Source organism: Porcisia hertigi, chromosome 6 (assembly GCF_017918235.1).
Source record: "Porcisia hertigi strain C119 chromosome 6, whole genome shotgun sequence".
NCBI classification, from domain to species: Eukaryota; Euglenozoa; class Kinetoplastea; order Trypanosomatida; family Trypanosomatidae; genus Porcisia; species Porcisia hertigi.
In genome coordinates this window covers 69,517-85,095 of record NC_090565.1, presented here as the reverse complement: position 1 = coordinate 85,095, position 15,579 = coordinate 69,517, and the positions used below count along the sequence as shown (strand labels likewise).

General features: G+C 57.1%; 7 protein-coding genes across 7 annotated transcripts; all 7 read left to right on the top strand.

The window, feature by feature from the left end:
• Window positions 1-504: 504 nt before the first annotated feature.
• JKF63_07088 (uncharacterized protein) lies at window positions 505-2,652 on the top strand (the record flags this gene model as incomplete). The annotated part of the gene is made up of 1 exon (XM_067903030.1): window positions 505-2,652. One exon carries the CDS (start codon window positions 505-507, stop codon window positions 2,650-2,652), a length of 2,148 nt encoding a protein of 715 aa, XP_067759468.1.
• Window positions 2,653-3,200: 548 nt separating this feature from the next.
• JKF63_07087 (uncharacterized protein) lies at window positions 3,201-3,626 on the top strand (the record flags this gene model as incomplete). Its single annotated transcript, XM_067903029.1, has 1 exon — window positions 3,201-3,626. The coding sequence occupies one exon, from the start codon at window positions 3,201-3,203 to the stop codon at window positions 3,624-3,626; it is 426 nt and encodes a 141-aa protein (XP_067759467.1).
• A 1,022-nt stretch (window positions 3,627-4,648) lies between these two features.
• Window positions 4,649-6,013, top strand: JKF63_07086 (uncharacterized protein; the record flags this gene model as incomplete). The annotated part of the gene is made up of 1 exon (XM_067903028.1): window positions 4,649-6,013. One exon carries the CDS (start codon window positions 4,649-4,651, stop codon window positions 6,011-6,013), a length of 1,365 nt encoding a protein of 454 aa, XP_067759466.1.
• A 1,873-nt stretch (window positions 6,014-7,886) lies between these two features.
• On the top strand, window positions 7,887-8,630 carry JKF63_07084 (uncharacterized protein; the record flags this gene model as incomplete). Its single annotated transcript, XM_067903027.1, has 1 exon — window positions 7,887-8,630. The coding sequence occupies one exon, from the start codon at window positions 7,887-7,889 to the stop codon at window positions 8,628-8,630; it is 744 nt and encodes a 247-aa protein (XP_067759465.1).
• Window positions 8,631-10,144: 1,514 nt separating this feature from the next.
• Window positions 10,145-10,702, top strand: JKF63_07083 (uncharacterized protein; the record flags this gene model as incomplete). Its single annotated transcript, XM_067903026.1, has 1 exon — window positions 10,145-10,702. One exon carries the CDS (start codon window positions 10,145-10,147, stop codon window positions 10,700-10,702), a length of 558 nt encoding a protein of 185 aa, XP_067759464.1.
• A 952-nt stretch (window positions 10,703-11,654) lies between these two features.
• Window positions 11,655-12,218, top strand: JKF63_07082 (uncharacterized protein; the record flags this gene model as incomplete). Its single annotated transcript, XM_067903025.1, has 1 exon — window positions 11,655-12,218. One exon carries the CDS (start codon window positions 11,655-11,657, stop codon window positions 12,216-12,218), a length of 564 nt encoding a protein of 187 aa, XP_067759463.1.
• A 667-nt stretch (window positions 12,219-12,885) lies between these two features.
• On the top strand, window positions 12,886-14,733 carry JKF63_07081 (uncharacterized protein; the record flags this gene model as incomplete). The annotated part of the gene is made up of 1 exon (XM_067903024.1): window positions 12,886-14,733. The coding sequence occupies one exon, from the start codon at window positions 12,886-12,888 to the stop codon at window positions 14,731-14,733; it is 1,848 nt and encodes a 615-aa protein (XP_067759462.1).
• Between the last annotated feature and the right edge of the window lie 846 nt (window positions 14,734-15,579).

The window sequence follows — 15,579 nt, the reverse complement described above, 5'->3', positions numbered from 1 at the left end:
GAACTCGGGGGGGGCATGCGCTGTATGGTTTTGTTGGCTTATACTCACTTTATTGATACTGCTGTCGTTGTGGGTGAATGGGTTGGCCATGTGAAGGCAAATCTTTGGTTCTCTCAAAGCTTTGTACTCCTCTTTTTCTCTCTCTCTCTGCGTGTGCGCCCTCAGTCGTGTCGTCTGTGCGTCATCCGCGTTGTTCGAGCAGTGCGTCTCTTCTGAGAAGACATTAACAGAGGGTTCAAGGGTGGGAGAGAAGGAGCCCAGGAAGACAAAAAAAGGGGAGAAGGAAAGGGGGGGTCTCACAGGGCACGACGAACCTCCGTTAACATCACTCTCGGCCTAGCACAACCACGCACAGGTGACAGTAGCAACACCATTGCCGATGACAGACACTCTCCCTTTGGCAAATCACACACACACACACACACACACACACACACACACGTTGCGGACGCTGCAGCATACAGCCAAGTTTAGAGGCCCAAAGCTGAGTAGGCTTAAGACGAGATGAAAACTCGACATGACCTACGCCACAGCCCTGCTCCTGCACGTGACAGGACCAAGGACAGCAGCACGCTCGCCGTGGGGTCTTCTGACTCCTCCACTGTTGGAGCCATGTCGTCACCGCCGCAAACTCGTGTGAAAGCAGCGGTACGTGTTCGCCCCTTGTTGCATATGGAGATGGCATCCGCGACAAGCGCGTCGTCATCGCCACCGCCGACGGACGACGGCCACGCATGCGGTTCTGGTGATGCAGAGATGTCGTACCCAGATGTAATTCGTGTGATCACGGCAGCGGGCCGCCTTACGAGGCCCATTGCCAGCCCGTACATGCTCGAGGTTTTACAGCCGCCGGCTGAACGGACAGGACGGGGGCGCGGCCCGCAGCGTTCCTTCTCTACTACACACCAATCACTACAGCATAACGCCGCAAACGGACGCGGTTGGGCAGCAGTGAACTACGCCTTCGACTATTGCGCCGGTCCAAGCACAACACAATCGGAGTTCTTCGACATGTTGGAGATGCCCGCTCTCTGCGAGGCCGCGCTTGCAGGTGAGGTGGTGACCGTGTTCTGCTTTGGGCAAACGGGCAGCGGTAAAACCTACTCGCTGAGCGGGCAGACGTTGCCACCAACGGTGGCTCCAGGGCCAGTGTCCGACGCCCCTACGCCGTTGGTCGCCGAGGACGGGTTGCAGTATCAGGCCGTGCACTACATCGCGCGCCGACTCAAGGAGCTGCGGCGGTCGTCTCGGAAGTCAAAGCCGAAACGCCGTGACAGCCACAGCGTGGGCGACGACTGTACTGATCACCGGGATGATGTCAACGCCATTGGCGCATCTACCGCCGCAGCTACGGTGGTGACTGCTAAGTGCTCCTACGTTGAGCTCTACCAAGAGTCTTTGTACGACCTGCTTCAGCCAGATGGCGGAGACGGGGTGCGATGCCGCTGGTCGGCGGCGGCCGCATCTTTTTTCGTAGAGGGCTCACTGATGGTGGAGTGCCGCGGCCGCGAGGACTTTTTACTGGTACTGCGTGAGGGACAACGGAATCGGCAGCGTGGTAGCCACGCACTCAACCTCGACAGCAGCCGCTCGCATGTCGTGTTCACTATCTTCTTCGAAGTCCGAGACGGTGCGGCTCTTGGGGCACCTGCGGACGGCGCTGGCAGTCGCAGTGCCGCGCCGCCCTCTCCGGAGACTGGTGATTCGCCTTCTCTCTCGTCTACCCGGTATGGGCGGCTCGTCTTCGTCGACCTCGCGGGGTCGGAACGGCTCAAGAAGACTCAGTCCACCAGCAATGCGGAGACTGGGTCCATAAATAAGTCCCTCTTCACACTCGGCCGTGTGCTAGAGCTTCTATCCGCCCCGCCACCGTCACCATCTGCGCAGATGCCTACATCCGTGTCTTCCGACGCCGCGACATCAGTGAAGGCTGCAGGACAGCCGCCGCCATTCATTCCCTACCGTTCCAGCGTTCTCACTCAGCTCTTGATGCACAGCCTGGATGGGCACGGCCGCACTGTGATGGTTGCCTGCGTGAGTCCGAGTGCGCTGCACCTCGAGGAATCCCTGCGCACAATCCATTACGCACAGCGGGCGCGTCGGATCCGTGCGACGCCGGTCGTGCACGTCGATGCCGCCACTCAGCATCGGAAGGCGCTGGAGGAGAAGGTGCATGAGTTGCAGAGGGAAAACGCTCTGTTGCGCTGCGCACTGGGGCTCCCACGAGTCGGCACTCTCCAGGACACTCAAGTCGATGCTCGGCTGGAGGAGCTGCATCGCGCGTGGGCCGCGACTCAGTTGGTTGCACCTCCACACAAGCTGCCGTCACCGAGTGCTGTCGTCTCTCCACGACCGTCCTCAACGTCACGGCGGGGTCCGCCACCACAACAGTCAGGGGCAACGCGTGCGTGTCCATCTCGTTCTCTAGCACTCTTCACGACGGGGGGGGCCACTGCCGCGGCAGACGCGGTCGCTCCCAGGGCCCCGACACCGCAGACTGTTCTGATGCCCCTTACAGAAAGCGAAGTGGGGGATGTATTGCCAACCGTCATAGGTGGCACAGCGCCACTGTCTAACAACCTGCAACCCCCGACAGTGAACATCTTGGCGCTATTGGATGCGTTGCCTGACAGGCGGTTGATGCACACCTAGAAGTTGTACTCGCAGATTATCTGTTGCGGCTGGCATGTGATGATCTATATTCATCCCTCCCTCCCCTCCCCCCCTCCCCCTTCATGCCCACCCATCCACCCACACACAAATGTCTCCCTTTTTTGTCTGACCGCATTCTCTGCACCACTCCTCTGCGTCTTTTACCGAATGCACTCATGCGGCCATGAAGCCTCCTCCATTTTTCTTCTCGCCTGTTTGTGTCATTGCGTAGGCACTCGACTTGATGTTTCGACTACCCCACTTTAATTATCTCCCCCCTCTCCTTCCCTTTTCTCTCTATTCTTATCCCCCCACACACACACACCCACACACACACACATACACGCGCCACTGTTCCTGCTTTCCTGTCCCAAAATGTCAACGGGGCGGCATATGCTGTGTCATCTGTGTGTATGCGTGTCTGGGGCCGAAGTCCCAAGGCCTTCACTTTGAGGTAAACGCGGAAGGCTGCTGTTACTTCTTACACTTGGAAGTACCTCCCCTCCCCTCCCCCGCCTTCGCATCACAAACGCTTCCGCAGTCTCAGCATGCGGCTACTCACACATAATTTTCTTGCCTGCCTGAAGTGCGACACGCACCCCCTTCTGGTCAGCGCTGCGGAGGTGGATGAGATCCCAGTGGAGTACAACGCCGAGTTCACGCGCCGCATGCTGGCACGTGTCGACTACCCAAGCCTGCGCACCACCTTCCACGCGTTGCGCGAGGCGCATGGATCTTTGCTTGGACCGTGCCGCGACGAGGGCACGGATGCGTCCGAGGTGCCCGCGGCATCTGCTGAGTTGCCAGAGACAATGGAGGGGGTTGATCTCAGTGACGATAGCGCGTTCCTGATTACGGCTCACTACGCCATGAACGTTGTGGCGGTGCGCAACGGGACACTGGAGTGTACGGGCTGCAACGCAAAGTTTTTAATCAACGACTTCATACCGAATTTTGTGCAAGAGACGAAGTAGCAGACAGGACTGCGTTTGCCTGTCTGTGTGTGTGTGTGTGTGATCATATCCGCCCAATCCCCCCCGATCCTCTCTCTCTCCCCTTTCCTTCCGTTAGCGCTCACTCTTCGGCATTTTGTCGTTCACGCGTCTACTCGCTGATGCTTCTTCCTTGACGAGAGGTGCCGCATACCAGGTCAAGACTAGGGGGTGCGGGGCGGTGTGTATGGTGGGGGCGTCTGTGTTGGTCCGTCTTTCACTGTTCTCATTAAATCACGCGTTTTTGGCGTAGTCGCGTAAATCGTCTTTCATAAAACAACAACATAGTCGAGGTGTTCACATATACACACACGTATGCACCCCCCCTCCTCCTCCTCCTCCCAATTATCCACACATACGCAGGGGCAGGGGGGGGGGAGGAGCTACTCTGTTTGTCTCTCTCTCTCTGAGGTTCACTTGCTTTTCTCCCCTCCCCTTCCCCCTCTCTCTTCCCTCCAGTGTACGAGCTGTTTCGCACGTGTCGCCCTCACACCGACAGGCCCAGACGCACATCTGCGAGGAGATACATTAGAACCCCCTCTTCTTGACCCCATACCCTGGAACGTGGCTGCTTCACATCACTCTCTCTTGGAGGTATTGCAGTTGCCTTTATCATCCCAGCGTGAGCGGATACGTTGGGTTTGAACGCTCATTAGAGATCACCTTGTTTCCCCCCCCCCTTCGGCATCCGTCATACGTGTAACATGTATGTGTATGCTCGGAGGGTATTCGCAGTAGTAGATCGATAGATGGAGGGCTGGGGTGGGGGTGGGGAAGGTTCCATACACACTCGTCTAAGTATCCCTGTACAAGTTTGGAGGTCGACAGACGCTGCGCAATTCGCTCCTGCGTGCGTGTCCACAGGCTTCCCCCCCCTCCCCCCCCTCCCCCTCAAGCCCTTGATACCTATCCACTGCACCACCGCATTTCAACATTAACTTGTGTCACTCAAACACACCGACCGACAGGCAGGCAAGCGGACGGCGTGGTACACACAGAAAATCATGTTGCGCAAGTATCGTACTAGGGGGTTCACCATCCTCGATCGCGTATATGAGCATGTCACTCTGCCACCGCTCGTCGTGGCGGCGGTCGACACTCCGGCTTTCCAGCGGCTGAGGTCACTGTATCAACTGGGTGCATCTTCTTTCTTGTACCCCAGCGCCGTGCACACACGCTTTGAACACAGCATCGGTGTTGCCCACATGGCCCGCATCCTCCTCCTGAACATCCAACGCAACCAACCGGACCTGGGGCTGAGTGAGGTGGATGTCGAGCTCGTTATGCTGGCTGGGCTGTTCCATGACATTGGCCATGGCCCCTTCTCTCACTTGTTCGAGGATGTCATCTCCCGCCGCTGTGGCATTCAGTTCAACCATGAAGATATGTCGGAGAGGATTGCACGGCGTGTGCTGAGTGACCTGGTTACGCAGACGCAAGTGGACGTGGTGACGGGGCTGATGCGTGGCAGGGCGTTGCCGGGGATCGTGTACGGGGAGATCGTTAGCAACAAACGCAACGGCATCGATGTGGACCGACTGGACTACTTTCTTCGGGACTCCATGTGCTGCTTCGGGAAGGCTACCTTCGACGTGCGCATACACAGACTCTTCAACTCGGCCCGCCTGGTATGCGAGGGGGGTCAGTGGCAGCTGGCCTTTGAGCAGAAGTTGGCTCTGACCCTCCGCGAGATTTTTATGCTTCGAGCAAAACTACATAAGAACGTCTACCAACATCAAGTCACAAAGGCTATTGGTCACATGATCGGCGACATCATCCACGCAGCGGTGCCGCACTTGAAGGTCGGTGGCCACACCCTTGTCGAGTGTGCCCAGGACGAGACGCTCTTCCTGAAACTTGGCGACTGGATCCTGGAGGCGATTGGGGCCAGTGAGGATCCGCAGCTGGCGGAGGCGCGCGCTATCCTGCATCGCCTCCACACCCGCGACATATACCGCATCGTCTATTCCTCCGCTTTGGACATCGCGTTGCGGGGGCAAACAACCGCTTTAGACTGGTCTGCTGCCATCCTCGAACACGCCGACCCCTCACTGCCACTCGATGCGGCGGACTTTATTCCGGAGGTTGTCGTCGTCAACCAGGGCAAAGGCGCATCAGACCCGCTGGAGTCGGTGCTCTTCTTTAACCCCAAGAGACCGTCGCAGCCTCTCACACGGCTGAGGTCCGCTGAGGATCTAAAGCCCAGCAGCCCGCTCTTCACCCCAGTCCAGTTCGAAGAGCGCACGCTGATGGTGTTCGAGCGCCGACCAACAAACGGAGCGGTGCAGCGTGCGTGTGAGCGGCTCTGCGCCGACCCCGCGTACGCTTCGTTTTTCACCGAGTCGCTTCCATTTTATAACATAAAGTGATACGGCATTGTGGAGGGGGAGGGAGTAGAGGGGGGAGGGGGCAGCAGCAGCAGCAGCAGCAGCAGCGGAGCTTTGCGCGATATGATGGTGGCGGGTAATGCATAACAGAGACTCTCTTCTCGTGTTACTCCTCTATGTGGAATACTTGGACGTGTGTGTGTGTGTGTGTGTGCTCTCTCCCCTTCTCCCCCCTTTTCCTCCCCGTCCCTCCGCCTCCTTTACAAACGCATATTCACCCATGTCCGTCTAGCGACGACGACAGCGGTATGGCGACCTCACAGGCAAGCTGCACGTATGTAGGTCAAGAATCACCACATCAGCTCTTCTGTATCAAGCGGAATAACGAGTTCAGTGTGTCCACGGTGTGCAAGTCGTACATGATTAGGCTCCACCGCGGCTGCCATGTACGCCCGAGACTATATATAAGGGGGTCTCGTTGCCATACCGTGCAGAACGCTCTTCATCTGCAGAGGATAGCTCCATGTGTCATGCGGCGTGTGTGTTGTGCATGGAGGAGAAGAGGAGGAGGGAAGGGGTGCCCTTCTTTTTTTTTCATTTGAAGTTCCTTCACTTCGTTGCATCGATTTTTTACTTATTCGTTCATCATCTCACTCTGCCTGACTTCCCCAACTCCCTCTTACCTCCTCCTCCCCCCTCTCTCCTCCCTCCCTGGCTGCACCTGTTTTCATCTATTCGTTGGCGTTTTTCTTCTCGTCTGCGTGCCTGCGTGTCTTTGGCCTACACAGGGAATGTTGCGGCGCAGCAGTCGGTTGCTTGTGCGCTTACCCAAGAGCCGCCGCCCACGTGAGCGACCGTGGGAGATCTTTAACGTGCGCGACTTCGGTTATCACGAGGGATCGCAGAACTACTTGATGTGGCTTTGTGCAGCGGCTCTCTTCGCTTCGATGCTGGGCTTCGAGGTCTACCAGCAGATACAGCGCATCTTGCAGCGCGGAGACACTTGCACCGCCTGCGAAGCTGCACGGGCGCATTACCGGAAGCGTGTGGAGGAGCGGGAGCGGGAGACGGAGGCGCAGATGCAGCATAACCTGAGGTTGCGCCAAACGCATGTATCATAGTAGGCGGAGGAAAGTAGTGTTCTCGCCCCGCTGATGCTGCTTGCCCCCCCCCCCCCCCCTTCCCCCACCACCACACACACACGCACACATTATACACACATATACAAGCACAGGCACACTATTTCTCCTCCCACCATCGCTTATCCACTTTGTGGTATCGTTTTTGCCCCCCCACTCCCCTCCCCCCCACTCCCCTCCCCACTCCCCTCCCCACTCCCTCCCCCTCCCCTCCCCCCCCACTCCCCTCCCCCGTGTGTGTGTGTGTGTGTGTGTGTGGCATATAGCGTGTTTTAATCGCCTCTTTATGGAGTAGCGAAAAACGAAGCAGACAGAGTCGTTGTTTGTCTATCGTTTGCCGGTGCTGATTTCTTGGCTTTCGTCTTGTCGTGTTGGACTGATGAACGTGCAAATGAAAAAAAAAAGGGAAGCGTCAGCTTTTCCTTCGCTTGAATATGATATAGGTGTGGAGGTCGGCTCACTTTCTGCACGGACAGATCTGCATCGTGTACAGTGCAGGCCCGGCTCTTGTTCAGTGAGGAACCAGAAGGCATGCTTCCATGCCGATACACGACTGTTTCCGCGGGTGCCCTTCTCCTCCCCTTCCTGCGTCCTCCACCAGCTCATTCTTCAACTCCCCTCCCCCCTTTTTTATCCCTCTTCCATCTCCTCTTCTCGAAGCTCTCGTTGCCCATCAACTCTCCTTTTTTTTCGGATTCTCTTGTTTCCATTTTTTTTCCTGCCGTTGTGTATTTTCACCACTCGGCAGCCCCCCTTTTCCCCACCGCCGCGCCATCATGATTGAGGATCACGCCGAGTACGGCCACACCTATTACCCTAAGAAGCTGGCCAGCTCCGTCCTGACACTACCGCAACAGGGGGCGAAGCAGCAGCAGTGGAGCCCCTACCAAGACAATGGTGGCACGACGGCTGCGATCGCTGGTAGGGACTTTGTCATCCTCGCTGGCGACACACGTTTGAACGGAAACTTTTGCTTGCACACCCGCCATGATGAGAGCAAGGTGTTCCAGCTGACGCAACACACGTACATGGCAAGTAACGGCATGCAGGCGGATCGGCTGCAGCTCCAGCAAATGCTCAAGTACCGCGTCAAGTGGTACCAGTACAACAACGGCGGTAGGGTGCCGTCGACCAAAGCGATCGCGCAGCTCATGTCCACGATGCTTTATCACCGTCGTTTTTTCCCTTACTACACCTTCAACATGATCGTCGGTCTGGATGAGGAAGGCCATGGTGTGTGTTACAGTTACGATGCCGTGGGCTCCACCGAGCCTTTTCTCTACGGTACTCGTGGTAGCGCGGCAAGTTTCGTGGAGCCGTTGCTCGACTGTCTCATCAAGCGCCAGCACATGTCCGGTCAGGCGCCGCCGGAGATGACGAAGGAGGCCGCGCTGGCGCTTCTCAAGAACGCCTTCACTGGCGCAGCAGAGCGCGACATATACACCGGCGACTCCGTTTCCTTCATCATCATCACGAAGGATGGCGTGCAGCGGGAGAGCTTCGAGCTGCGCAAGGACTGAGGAGGGGCACCACACCCACGTGGGGTATCCAATAGCTGACTGTGTTCGTTTTTGTTTGTGTATTTCTCTCGGTTTGTGCGTGTCAGTGGGCGAGGAGGAGGAGGATGGTGGGGGGGGGCAGCGGAGGGGGACAAGGCCGCCAGCACCAAAAGGGGGAGGGAGGGAGGGGATGTATTGCCTCCCCCCCCCCTCGCCGCCGCTTTTTCCCCTCCCTCGTTGTCGCCTTTGACAATAGGCGATTGTCGCTATCGGCATTTGGCTCCAAATACCCTCCACCCCTTTTTTCTCCACCTCTTCCCTTTTTTTCTATTTTTTTTTTTGCGGCCCCTTTGTTGTTGTTGTTGTTTGCTCATCTTTTGGCGTTTTTCACTCCCTCTCGATTGTGTGCCGCCCTCCCCATTTTACTGTCGTTTTTCTTGTTTTTTTTTCCGAAGGATGCCAGTGGATGTGCAGGGCTCAACGATGGCAGTGACAGCGGTCATGATGATCGTGGCTGACCAACCCACATTCCCGTTCTCTTCTCCTCTTCCCCCCGCCCGCGTTTCGCCTCTTCTTCGGTCTCTGTCTGTCTGTCTCGTTCATCGTCTCCCCGTGCAGTAATTAGTCTGGAGCTTGCCTTTGTGTGTGTATATATTTATGAAGGGGTGGTGGTGGGGTGGTGGAGAAAACCAAAGCCGCTGTGTTGGAGCATCAAATGAGCACAGCCGAGAGGAGATGGGCGAGTATAAACACGCATACACAGGGAGAAATGTTAGGACGGTGGGCAGGCCACTCGGGTGAGGAGTGGCTGCGGGGGGGGGGGCAGGGAGGTGGCGAGCGGGGGCGGCTGACAAGAAGAAGCACACGCGGAGAGTAGTGACAGCTCATCCCTCCCTCCCTCCTTCTCTCCCTTCATTTCCCCTGATCCGTGGGTGCCCTTGTTGCCCTCTTTTTTTCAGTAAACAGGGGTTGGGCCGCTGTTGACCGGTGATGGGGCGCGCGATGCACTTCCTGTGGTCCCGTGTATACCTGCGACGCGTGCCCCGAGTCATGCACATGCACAAGTGTTCACCCTCACTTCTGCAACGAGGAATCCACTGAACTTTGTAGGCAGCCTACACACCTTGTGACCTCTCCCTGCTGATACACTGAAGGTCTATTTCGTGCTCTCTCCTCTTCGCCACCTGCCGCAACTCTCTCCCCCCCCCCCCCACACACACACACACACACACACATACATACTCAGCATCGTTACCTATAAACACAAAAATAGAATTACGTTACGGACCTATCTGGACGTTACTCAGTTGGGCACACAACCAGCAGACGCGCCTTGTTACATACCCCCCGAAGCGAGCGTGCGGGTTGCGACGTGGGTTCCCTTCCTCCCTCCTTCCCGTGTTTCTCTTTTTTTTTTGTCGCTACCGCTTCCACACGCCATTGACAGGCAGCACCTACACAGGGGAATATATTTCCATCACCACCAACTGCAACAGGAGAGCAACACTGTGGTAGAGACGGGTCAGCGCTTCATCATGTCCGGCAAGGTGACGTCATCCACCAAAAGGCAAAACGTGGTCACCTTCTGCGAAGTTCATGACCAGCAATACGGCGTGTTGAGTCCCCTCTCCCCCAGCCCCCTCGTCGTGCGCCATGTCCAGTATCCCTCGCTGCATCACTACTTCCTCTGTGAGCGTTTCAAGGGTTCACCGGCGGAGAAGTGGATTGCCCAGTCAGCGTCAGTGTGGTCGCTGGACCGTCTTGTAAAGGCCGCGGAGGCGGAGGGGTATCAGCGTAACAACTGGCACAAGGTAAAGGTGGACGTGATGCTGCTCGGCACATACTTCAAGTTTAAACAGAACGAAGCAGCACGGGCCGTTCTCCTGAAAACAGCGCCCTCATTTTTGCTTTACCACACACCGACGGACGAGTTTTGGGGCGATGGCGGCGACGGGAAGGGGAAGAACGTGCTTGGCGTGGTGTGTATGGCGGTGCGTGCGCGCCTGCTTAGCGAGGAGGAGCGGCAGCAGAAGCGTGAGGGCTCCCTTGGTAAAAATCGGAAGCCCGTTCCCAACTCTGGCACGCGCGCATAGCGTGTGGGAGGGTCTGAGGATGCTCTGGGTCGGGTGCACGTATGCGATGCGTCTCGACTGCTTTGCTCTCTCGCTCCCTTGAGCCCATCGCGTCCTTTCGTTTCTTTACGGTAGTTTTCTCTCCCATATGTGTATTTGTACACTGCCTGTAGACGATGCCTGGTGTCTTGTGTCCCTTGCGTGTTCGTGTGCGCGCTTGGAGTGTCCGTTATTATGTACATTACTGAGGTAGTAAAGGCGGTGCTCTGGGCTTGGTGGCTGCTTTGCCCCCTCCCCCACCGCCCTCTTATATGTCTCTCTCTCCCCCCATTTCTGCAACACTACCCGATGACTACGAGGGATACAACGTACGTCTGTGAGGTGTGCTCTTGCTCGTCTAAATGCGTGCATGCTTGTCCAAGTTTCTATCAAGCCCCCCCACACACACACACACGAGTCTCCTGATGACGGCAGTAGCCGGATACACCTACACGTGGGTTGATGCGAATGCCTGAGTGTGCATGCTGGTGTGCGAGAGTGCGTAAGCAGCGATTTCTACACCACTTTACCACGCCACATCTCCCCCCTGCATTTCTACACTTCCATGTCCCCCTTTTTATCTCACAACCCCCCTCTCCCTCCCCCCATCACTCGCTACCATTATGGTTGTGAGGGTGTTGAAGCTATGGTTGATTGTATCAACTTGCCGTCAAACACACACACACACACACACACCCTCCCCTCTTACCGCTCTCATCTAAGCTTCCACTGAACAACCATCGACACAAGTACAAGTGACTCAGTGCATCTCATCGTTGCAAAATTGTTAACAAATTGTGTGTGTGCCCCCCAACCTCGTTTTTTGTTCTCACCACCATAATTATCCCCCCCTTACACACACACACACACACACACACACGCGCGGCATATTCCTTCACGCTTCTCCCCAGGGTCATATCGCTCCGCCTCCATTATGCGTGCCTTTCTTGTCGCTGCAGTGGTGCTGTGCGCACTGGTCGCTCTCAACGTCTCCGCGGAGCCGCAGGTGACCTCGAAGGTGTACTTCGATGTAGCGATTGGCGATGAGACGATTGGTCGCATCACCATCGGGTTGTTTGGCAAGGACGTGCCTCGCACCGCAGAAAACTTTCGGCAGCTGTGCACGGGGGAGAATGGGTACGGTTACAAGGACTCCATCTTCCACCGCGTCATCCCAAACTTTATGATTCAGGGCGGCGACTTCACGAATTTTGATGGGACGGGGGGGAAGTCGATCTACGGCGCAAAATTCGAGGATGAGAACTTCAACATCAAACACTTCGTCGGTGCGCTGTCCATGGCAAACGCCGGCGCCCACACGAATGGTTCGCAGTTCTTCATCACGACAGCGGCGACGCCGTGGCTCGATGGCCGCCACGTGGTGTTTGGAAAGGTCGTGGACGGTATGGACGTAGTGCGCCGCATCGAGAAGACAAAGACAAGCCGCATGGATCGCCCGTCGAAGCCGGTAAAGATTATTGCCTCCGGTGAGCTGTAGCGCGTGAAAAAAAAAAGGGGTCTTGGTGAACCGCATTGTCCTATATCCAAGCCCCCCCCCTCTCTCTCTCTCTTTGTATGTGTGCTTGCGTGTGCGTATTTTTTGTTTTTCCGCCTTGTGCTTTCCTTCTTTTCTTTTTATTGTTCAATGCCCCCCCCTCCCCCTCCCCTCCCACCTCATTCCACTACACCTCGTCTCTCTGGCATACTCCCATCCCCCCCTTTCTTGGTTCTCCCCGTGTCTCTGTTGGAGACTGACTTGGTGTATACAGGCGCGTACGCGGGACGAAGGATTTTCTCTTCCCCCTCATTCCCCACGGGCAACCTCTCTCATGATCACCCACAGGCTGTGCGGCTGTGTACGTGCGCGTGAGGTGAGTATGCACAATATGCTCTTCAACTCCCCTCTTCAACTCCCCCTTCCCTTTGAAATAAAAAAAAAATTACAAACATCACGCACACACATGGCGCACCTCTTCAGCCGTTTGTCACTCGTTGTGTGTGTGTGTGTTTGTTTTTTTTCGTGTTGGATGCGCGTGAGCTCGTGCTCTGAAAAGCAGATAAAATCGCAGGCGGATTGGCGCTAAGCCTTCCTCCCCCCAGGTATTACTCGACAGAGAGGAAGAGAGAAAGTATAGCAGACGGCGACGGAACGCTGATACCTCGAAATGCGCTACTCATATTATCGCACACTCCTCGATGTGGAGCGGCAGCAGCGAGGAGACCTTTACGGATGGTGGTCCCGCTTGCGTCACTTGACGTGGCTTACCGTGGTGCTTCTTGGCTTGTACGTTGCCTGTAAGTACAACATGTGGCGTCACCCCAGGCCGGTGCATCACGTGTGGATCGACAGCGTGCTTGTGGAGGTGGTGGAGGAAGGCTGGGTAGATACTGCACAGGACTGGATCCTCTACTGTGGCCTCTGCTGCGGCACACTTCGCGTTCTGCTTCACTGTATTTTCTTCTCCACCGCGCCGTGCGGCAGCAGTGGCGCCACGGCCACTGTTGCCGAGAGAATGCCGGGTGGCCGAGCTGAGTCCAGCGCCGCTGCCAACAAGGACCGCACAAGTCTGCCATATCCGCGAAAGGAGATAAGCACCATTGCCGTGCCGGCGTGGGCTCGGCGTCGGTGTGATGGTCACCAGACACGCGGCACTAACAGCGCTGCGCCCGCGGATGCGACTGCCGCCACAACCGCCGCTGCCGCCTTAGCGGAGCGGAGAAATCGATTTGATCCAATGCGGCCAATGCGCACCGAGAAGGACTTGGAGTGGTTCCTCGCATGTGAAGCTGCACCGGCGCCGCCGCCGCCGCCGCAGCAAGCTGGGCAGCAGCAGCATCAGCAGCGCCGCTCTCTGGAACCTGCCCTCTCCGCCTCAGCCGCGCTTCGCTGCCGTGATAAGGGCTCGGTCGCTGCACTGGCTATCGGTGGCGTTGATAGTGTTCCGGTGGACGCGGCTGAGCGCGACGTCATCTCCGTATTGTACGAGAAGAAGCCATTCAGTCAGGGTGGCCGCAACGACATTTCTTTGTCCCACGCCTTCGGCTCACCCACCCCCGCACCCGCGTCGTCATCCATCCCCTGGGCGGAACTCGGGATCTTCCACCTTGAGGAGGCTCTCCAGCGCACAAGGGAGTGGATAAGTGATCTCTGTCGCCGCCTGATTGCCGATGTGGAGCAGTGCGATCGCTGGTTCAGTGAACATCAGATTGACGCGTACGACTGCCATCACTCTCTACAGGAACTTCTACCAGCGCTGCTACCGCCTCCGCAGCCGGTGGCCATGAACGCGATGCCTGCTATGCGCTGGGGCTCGTATGGAGCGGCACCAGCGCCCTCTACGGCTCCCGCCCCCCAGTACGAGACCAAACTCGCCGCCTTGCTGCGGGAGAAGGGGTACTGTCGTCAGACGCAGCAGGGGATGCGGGGGCTAGACACCGCGCTGCGGTATGACCAGCGCCTGGCGCTGGAGGCGCGCCTCGATGTTAGTGGGACGTTTCCCTCCTCTGCCGCTTCACGACCCTCCAATGCAGATCTGACGGCTTGCCGAGAGTACGTGCTGGAGCGCTTGCAGACTTTTGCGAAACAGCGTTACCTCACCTCGTACGACGGCGGCGGCGGCGATGTAGAGGCGTGGCGCAGCGGATTTCCTTGCGACGCCCATCTTCTTCTCCACGTCTTGCGAACGTCGGTGAAGGGGCTGAGCGAGTACGTGCTGTTCGGCTACCAGACAGGAATGCAGTCTCCAGACCTCGCGCTCTACGTCGGCGACACCGGCGAGCCGTACTTTTACGTCCGCCTCCGCCAGGGCAGCAGCGAGACGCTTTTATCCACCCGACAGGGCCCAACGTCGCTCCTGGAGGCCATACTGGCGTTTGCGGCGGTTGTGCACGTCTATTACCGCGACGTATACGGCGGAGTGCGCCGCACAGTCGACCTAAAGGAGGTGGGGCTCCTCAAGGTGGTGACCGAGGGTCGTCGCGTTGCCTGGGCCAACACCGCTGGAGAGTGGTAACGTGTGTGTGTGTGTGTGTGTGTGTGTGTGAACGTAGCAAGGGCACGGAAAAACCGCGAGGCGGTGTGTGTCCTGTGCGCTCTTTTATGGTTTGACTTTGCACCCCGCGGTGCTCTTGTTCTTTCTCCATTTTTCTTGTACACCACCCGATCTAATACCAATCGCCACCGCACTCTCTGGTTCCCCCTCCCCCCAAACATAACTGCTGTCTGACGCACCGGAGGCCCTCATCGGTGTGCAGTTGAAAGCATATCAGATGGTGATGCGTGTGTGGGGATGCATCTCTGTATAAACAACCGCCCAACCAGGGCAGCTATGACTTGTGTTAGAGCAACAATCCAAAGCGAAGAAGAGTGGGGTAAAGAAGGACCGGAACCGCCACGAGGAGCGGGTAGAGTGGGGGGAAGGGGAGGCGTTGTGGTGGTTCGGTGACAGCGGCGAGGCGTTTCGCTGGAGCTCGCACGCAATGAGGTTGAGAAAGAGGACGAAGACAACACAAGCGTGGGGTGCCCCCAAAGCCTGCCCCCCCCTCGCCCCCAATACTGGAATGTATTTATTAAATTTGGACATAGTTTAGATGACTACCCTAGACACTACTTTCGCTTTCTCCTCCCCTCCCCCCCCCCCCCGCCTTGCTCCTCTTTCTCTCCGCCGGATTTCAGGGGAAATCCACCCCGCTGGGCTCCTTCATTCACCCCCATCCCTCCCTCGCTCAGCGCCTCCCGCCATTTGTGTATACACAAAGACGGTCAAGTTGACCATCACATTTCTTTTTCTTCTTTCATTTTCTCTGCGTTTTGCGTCTGTCCCCTCTCCTTTCTTTCTGCCATTTTCATCTCTCCTGGA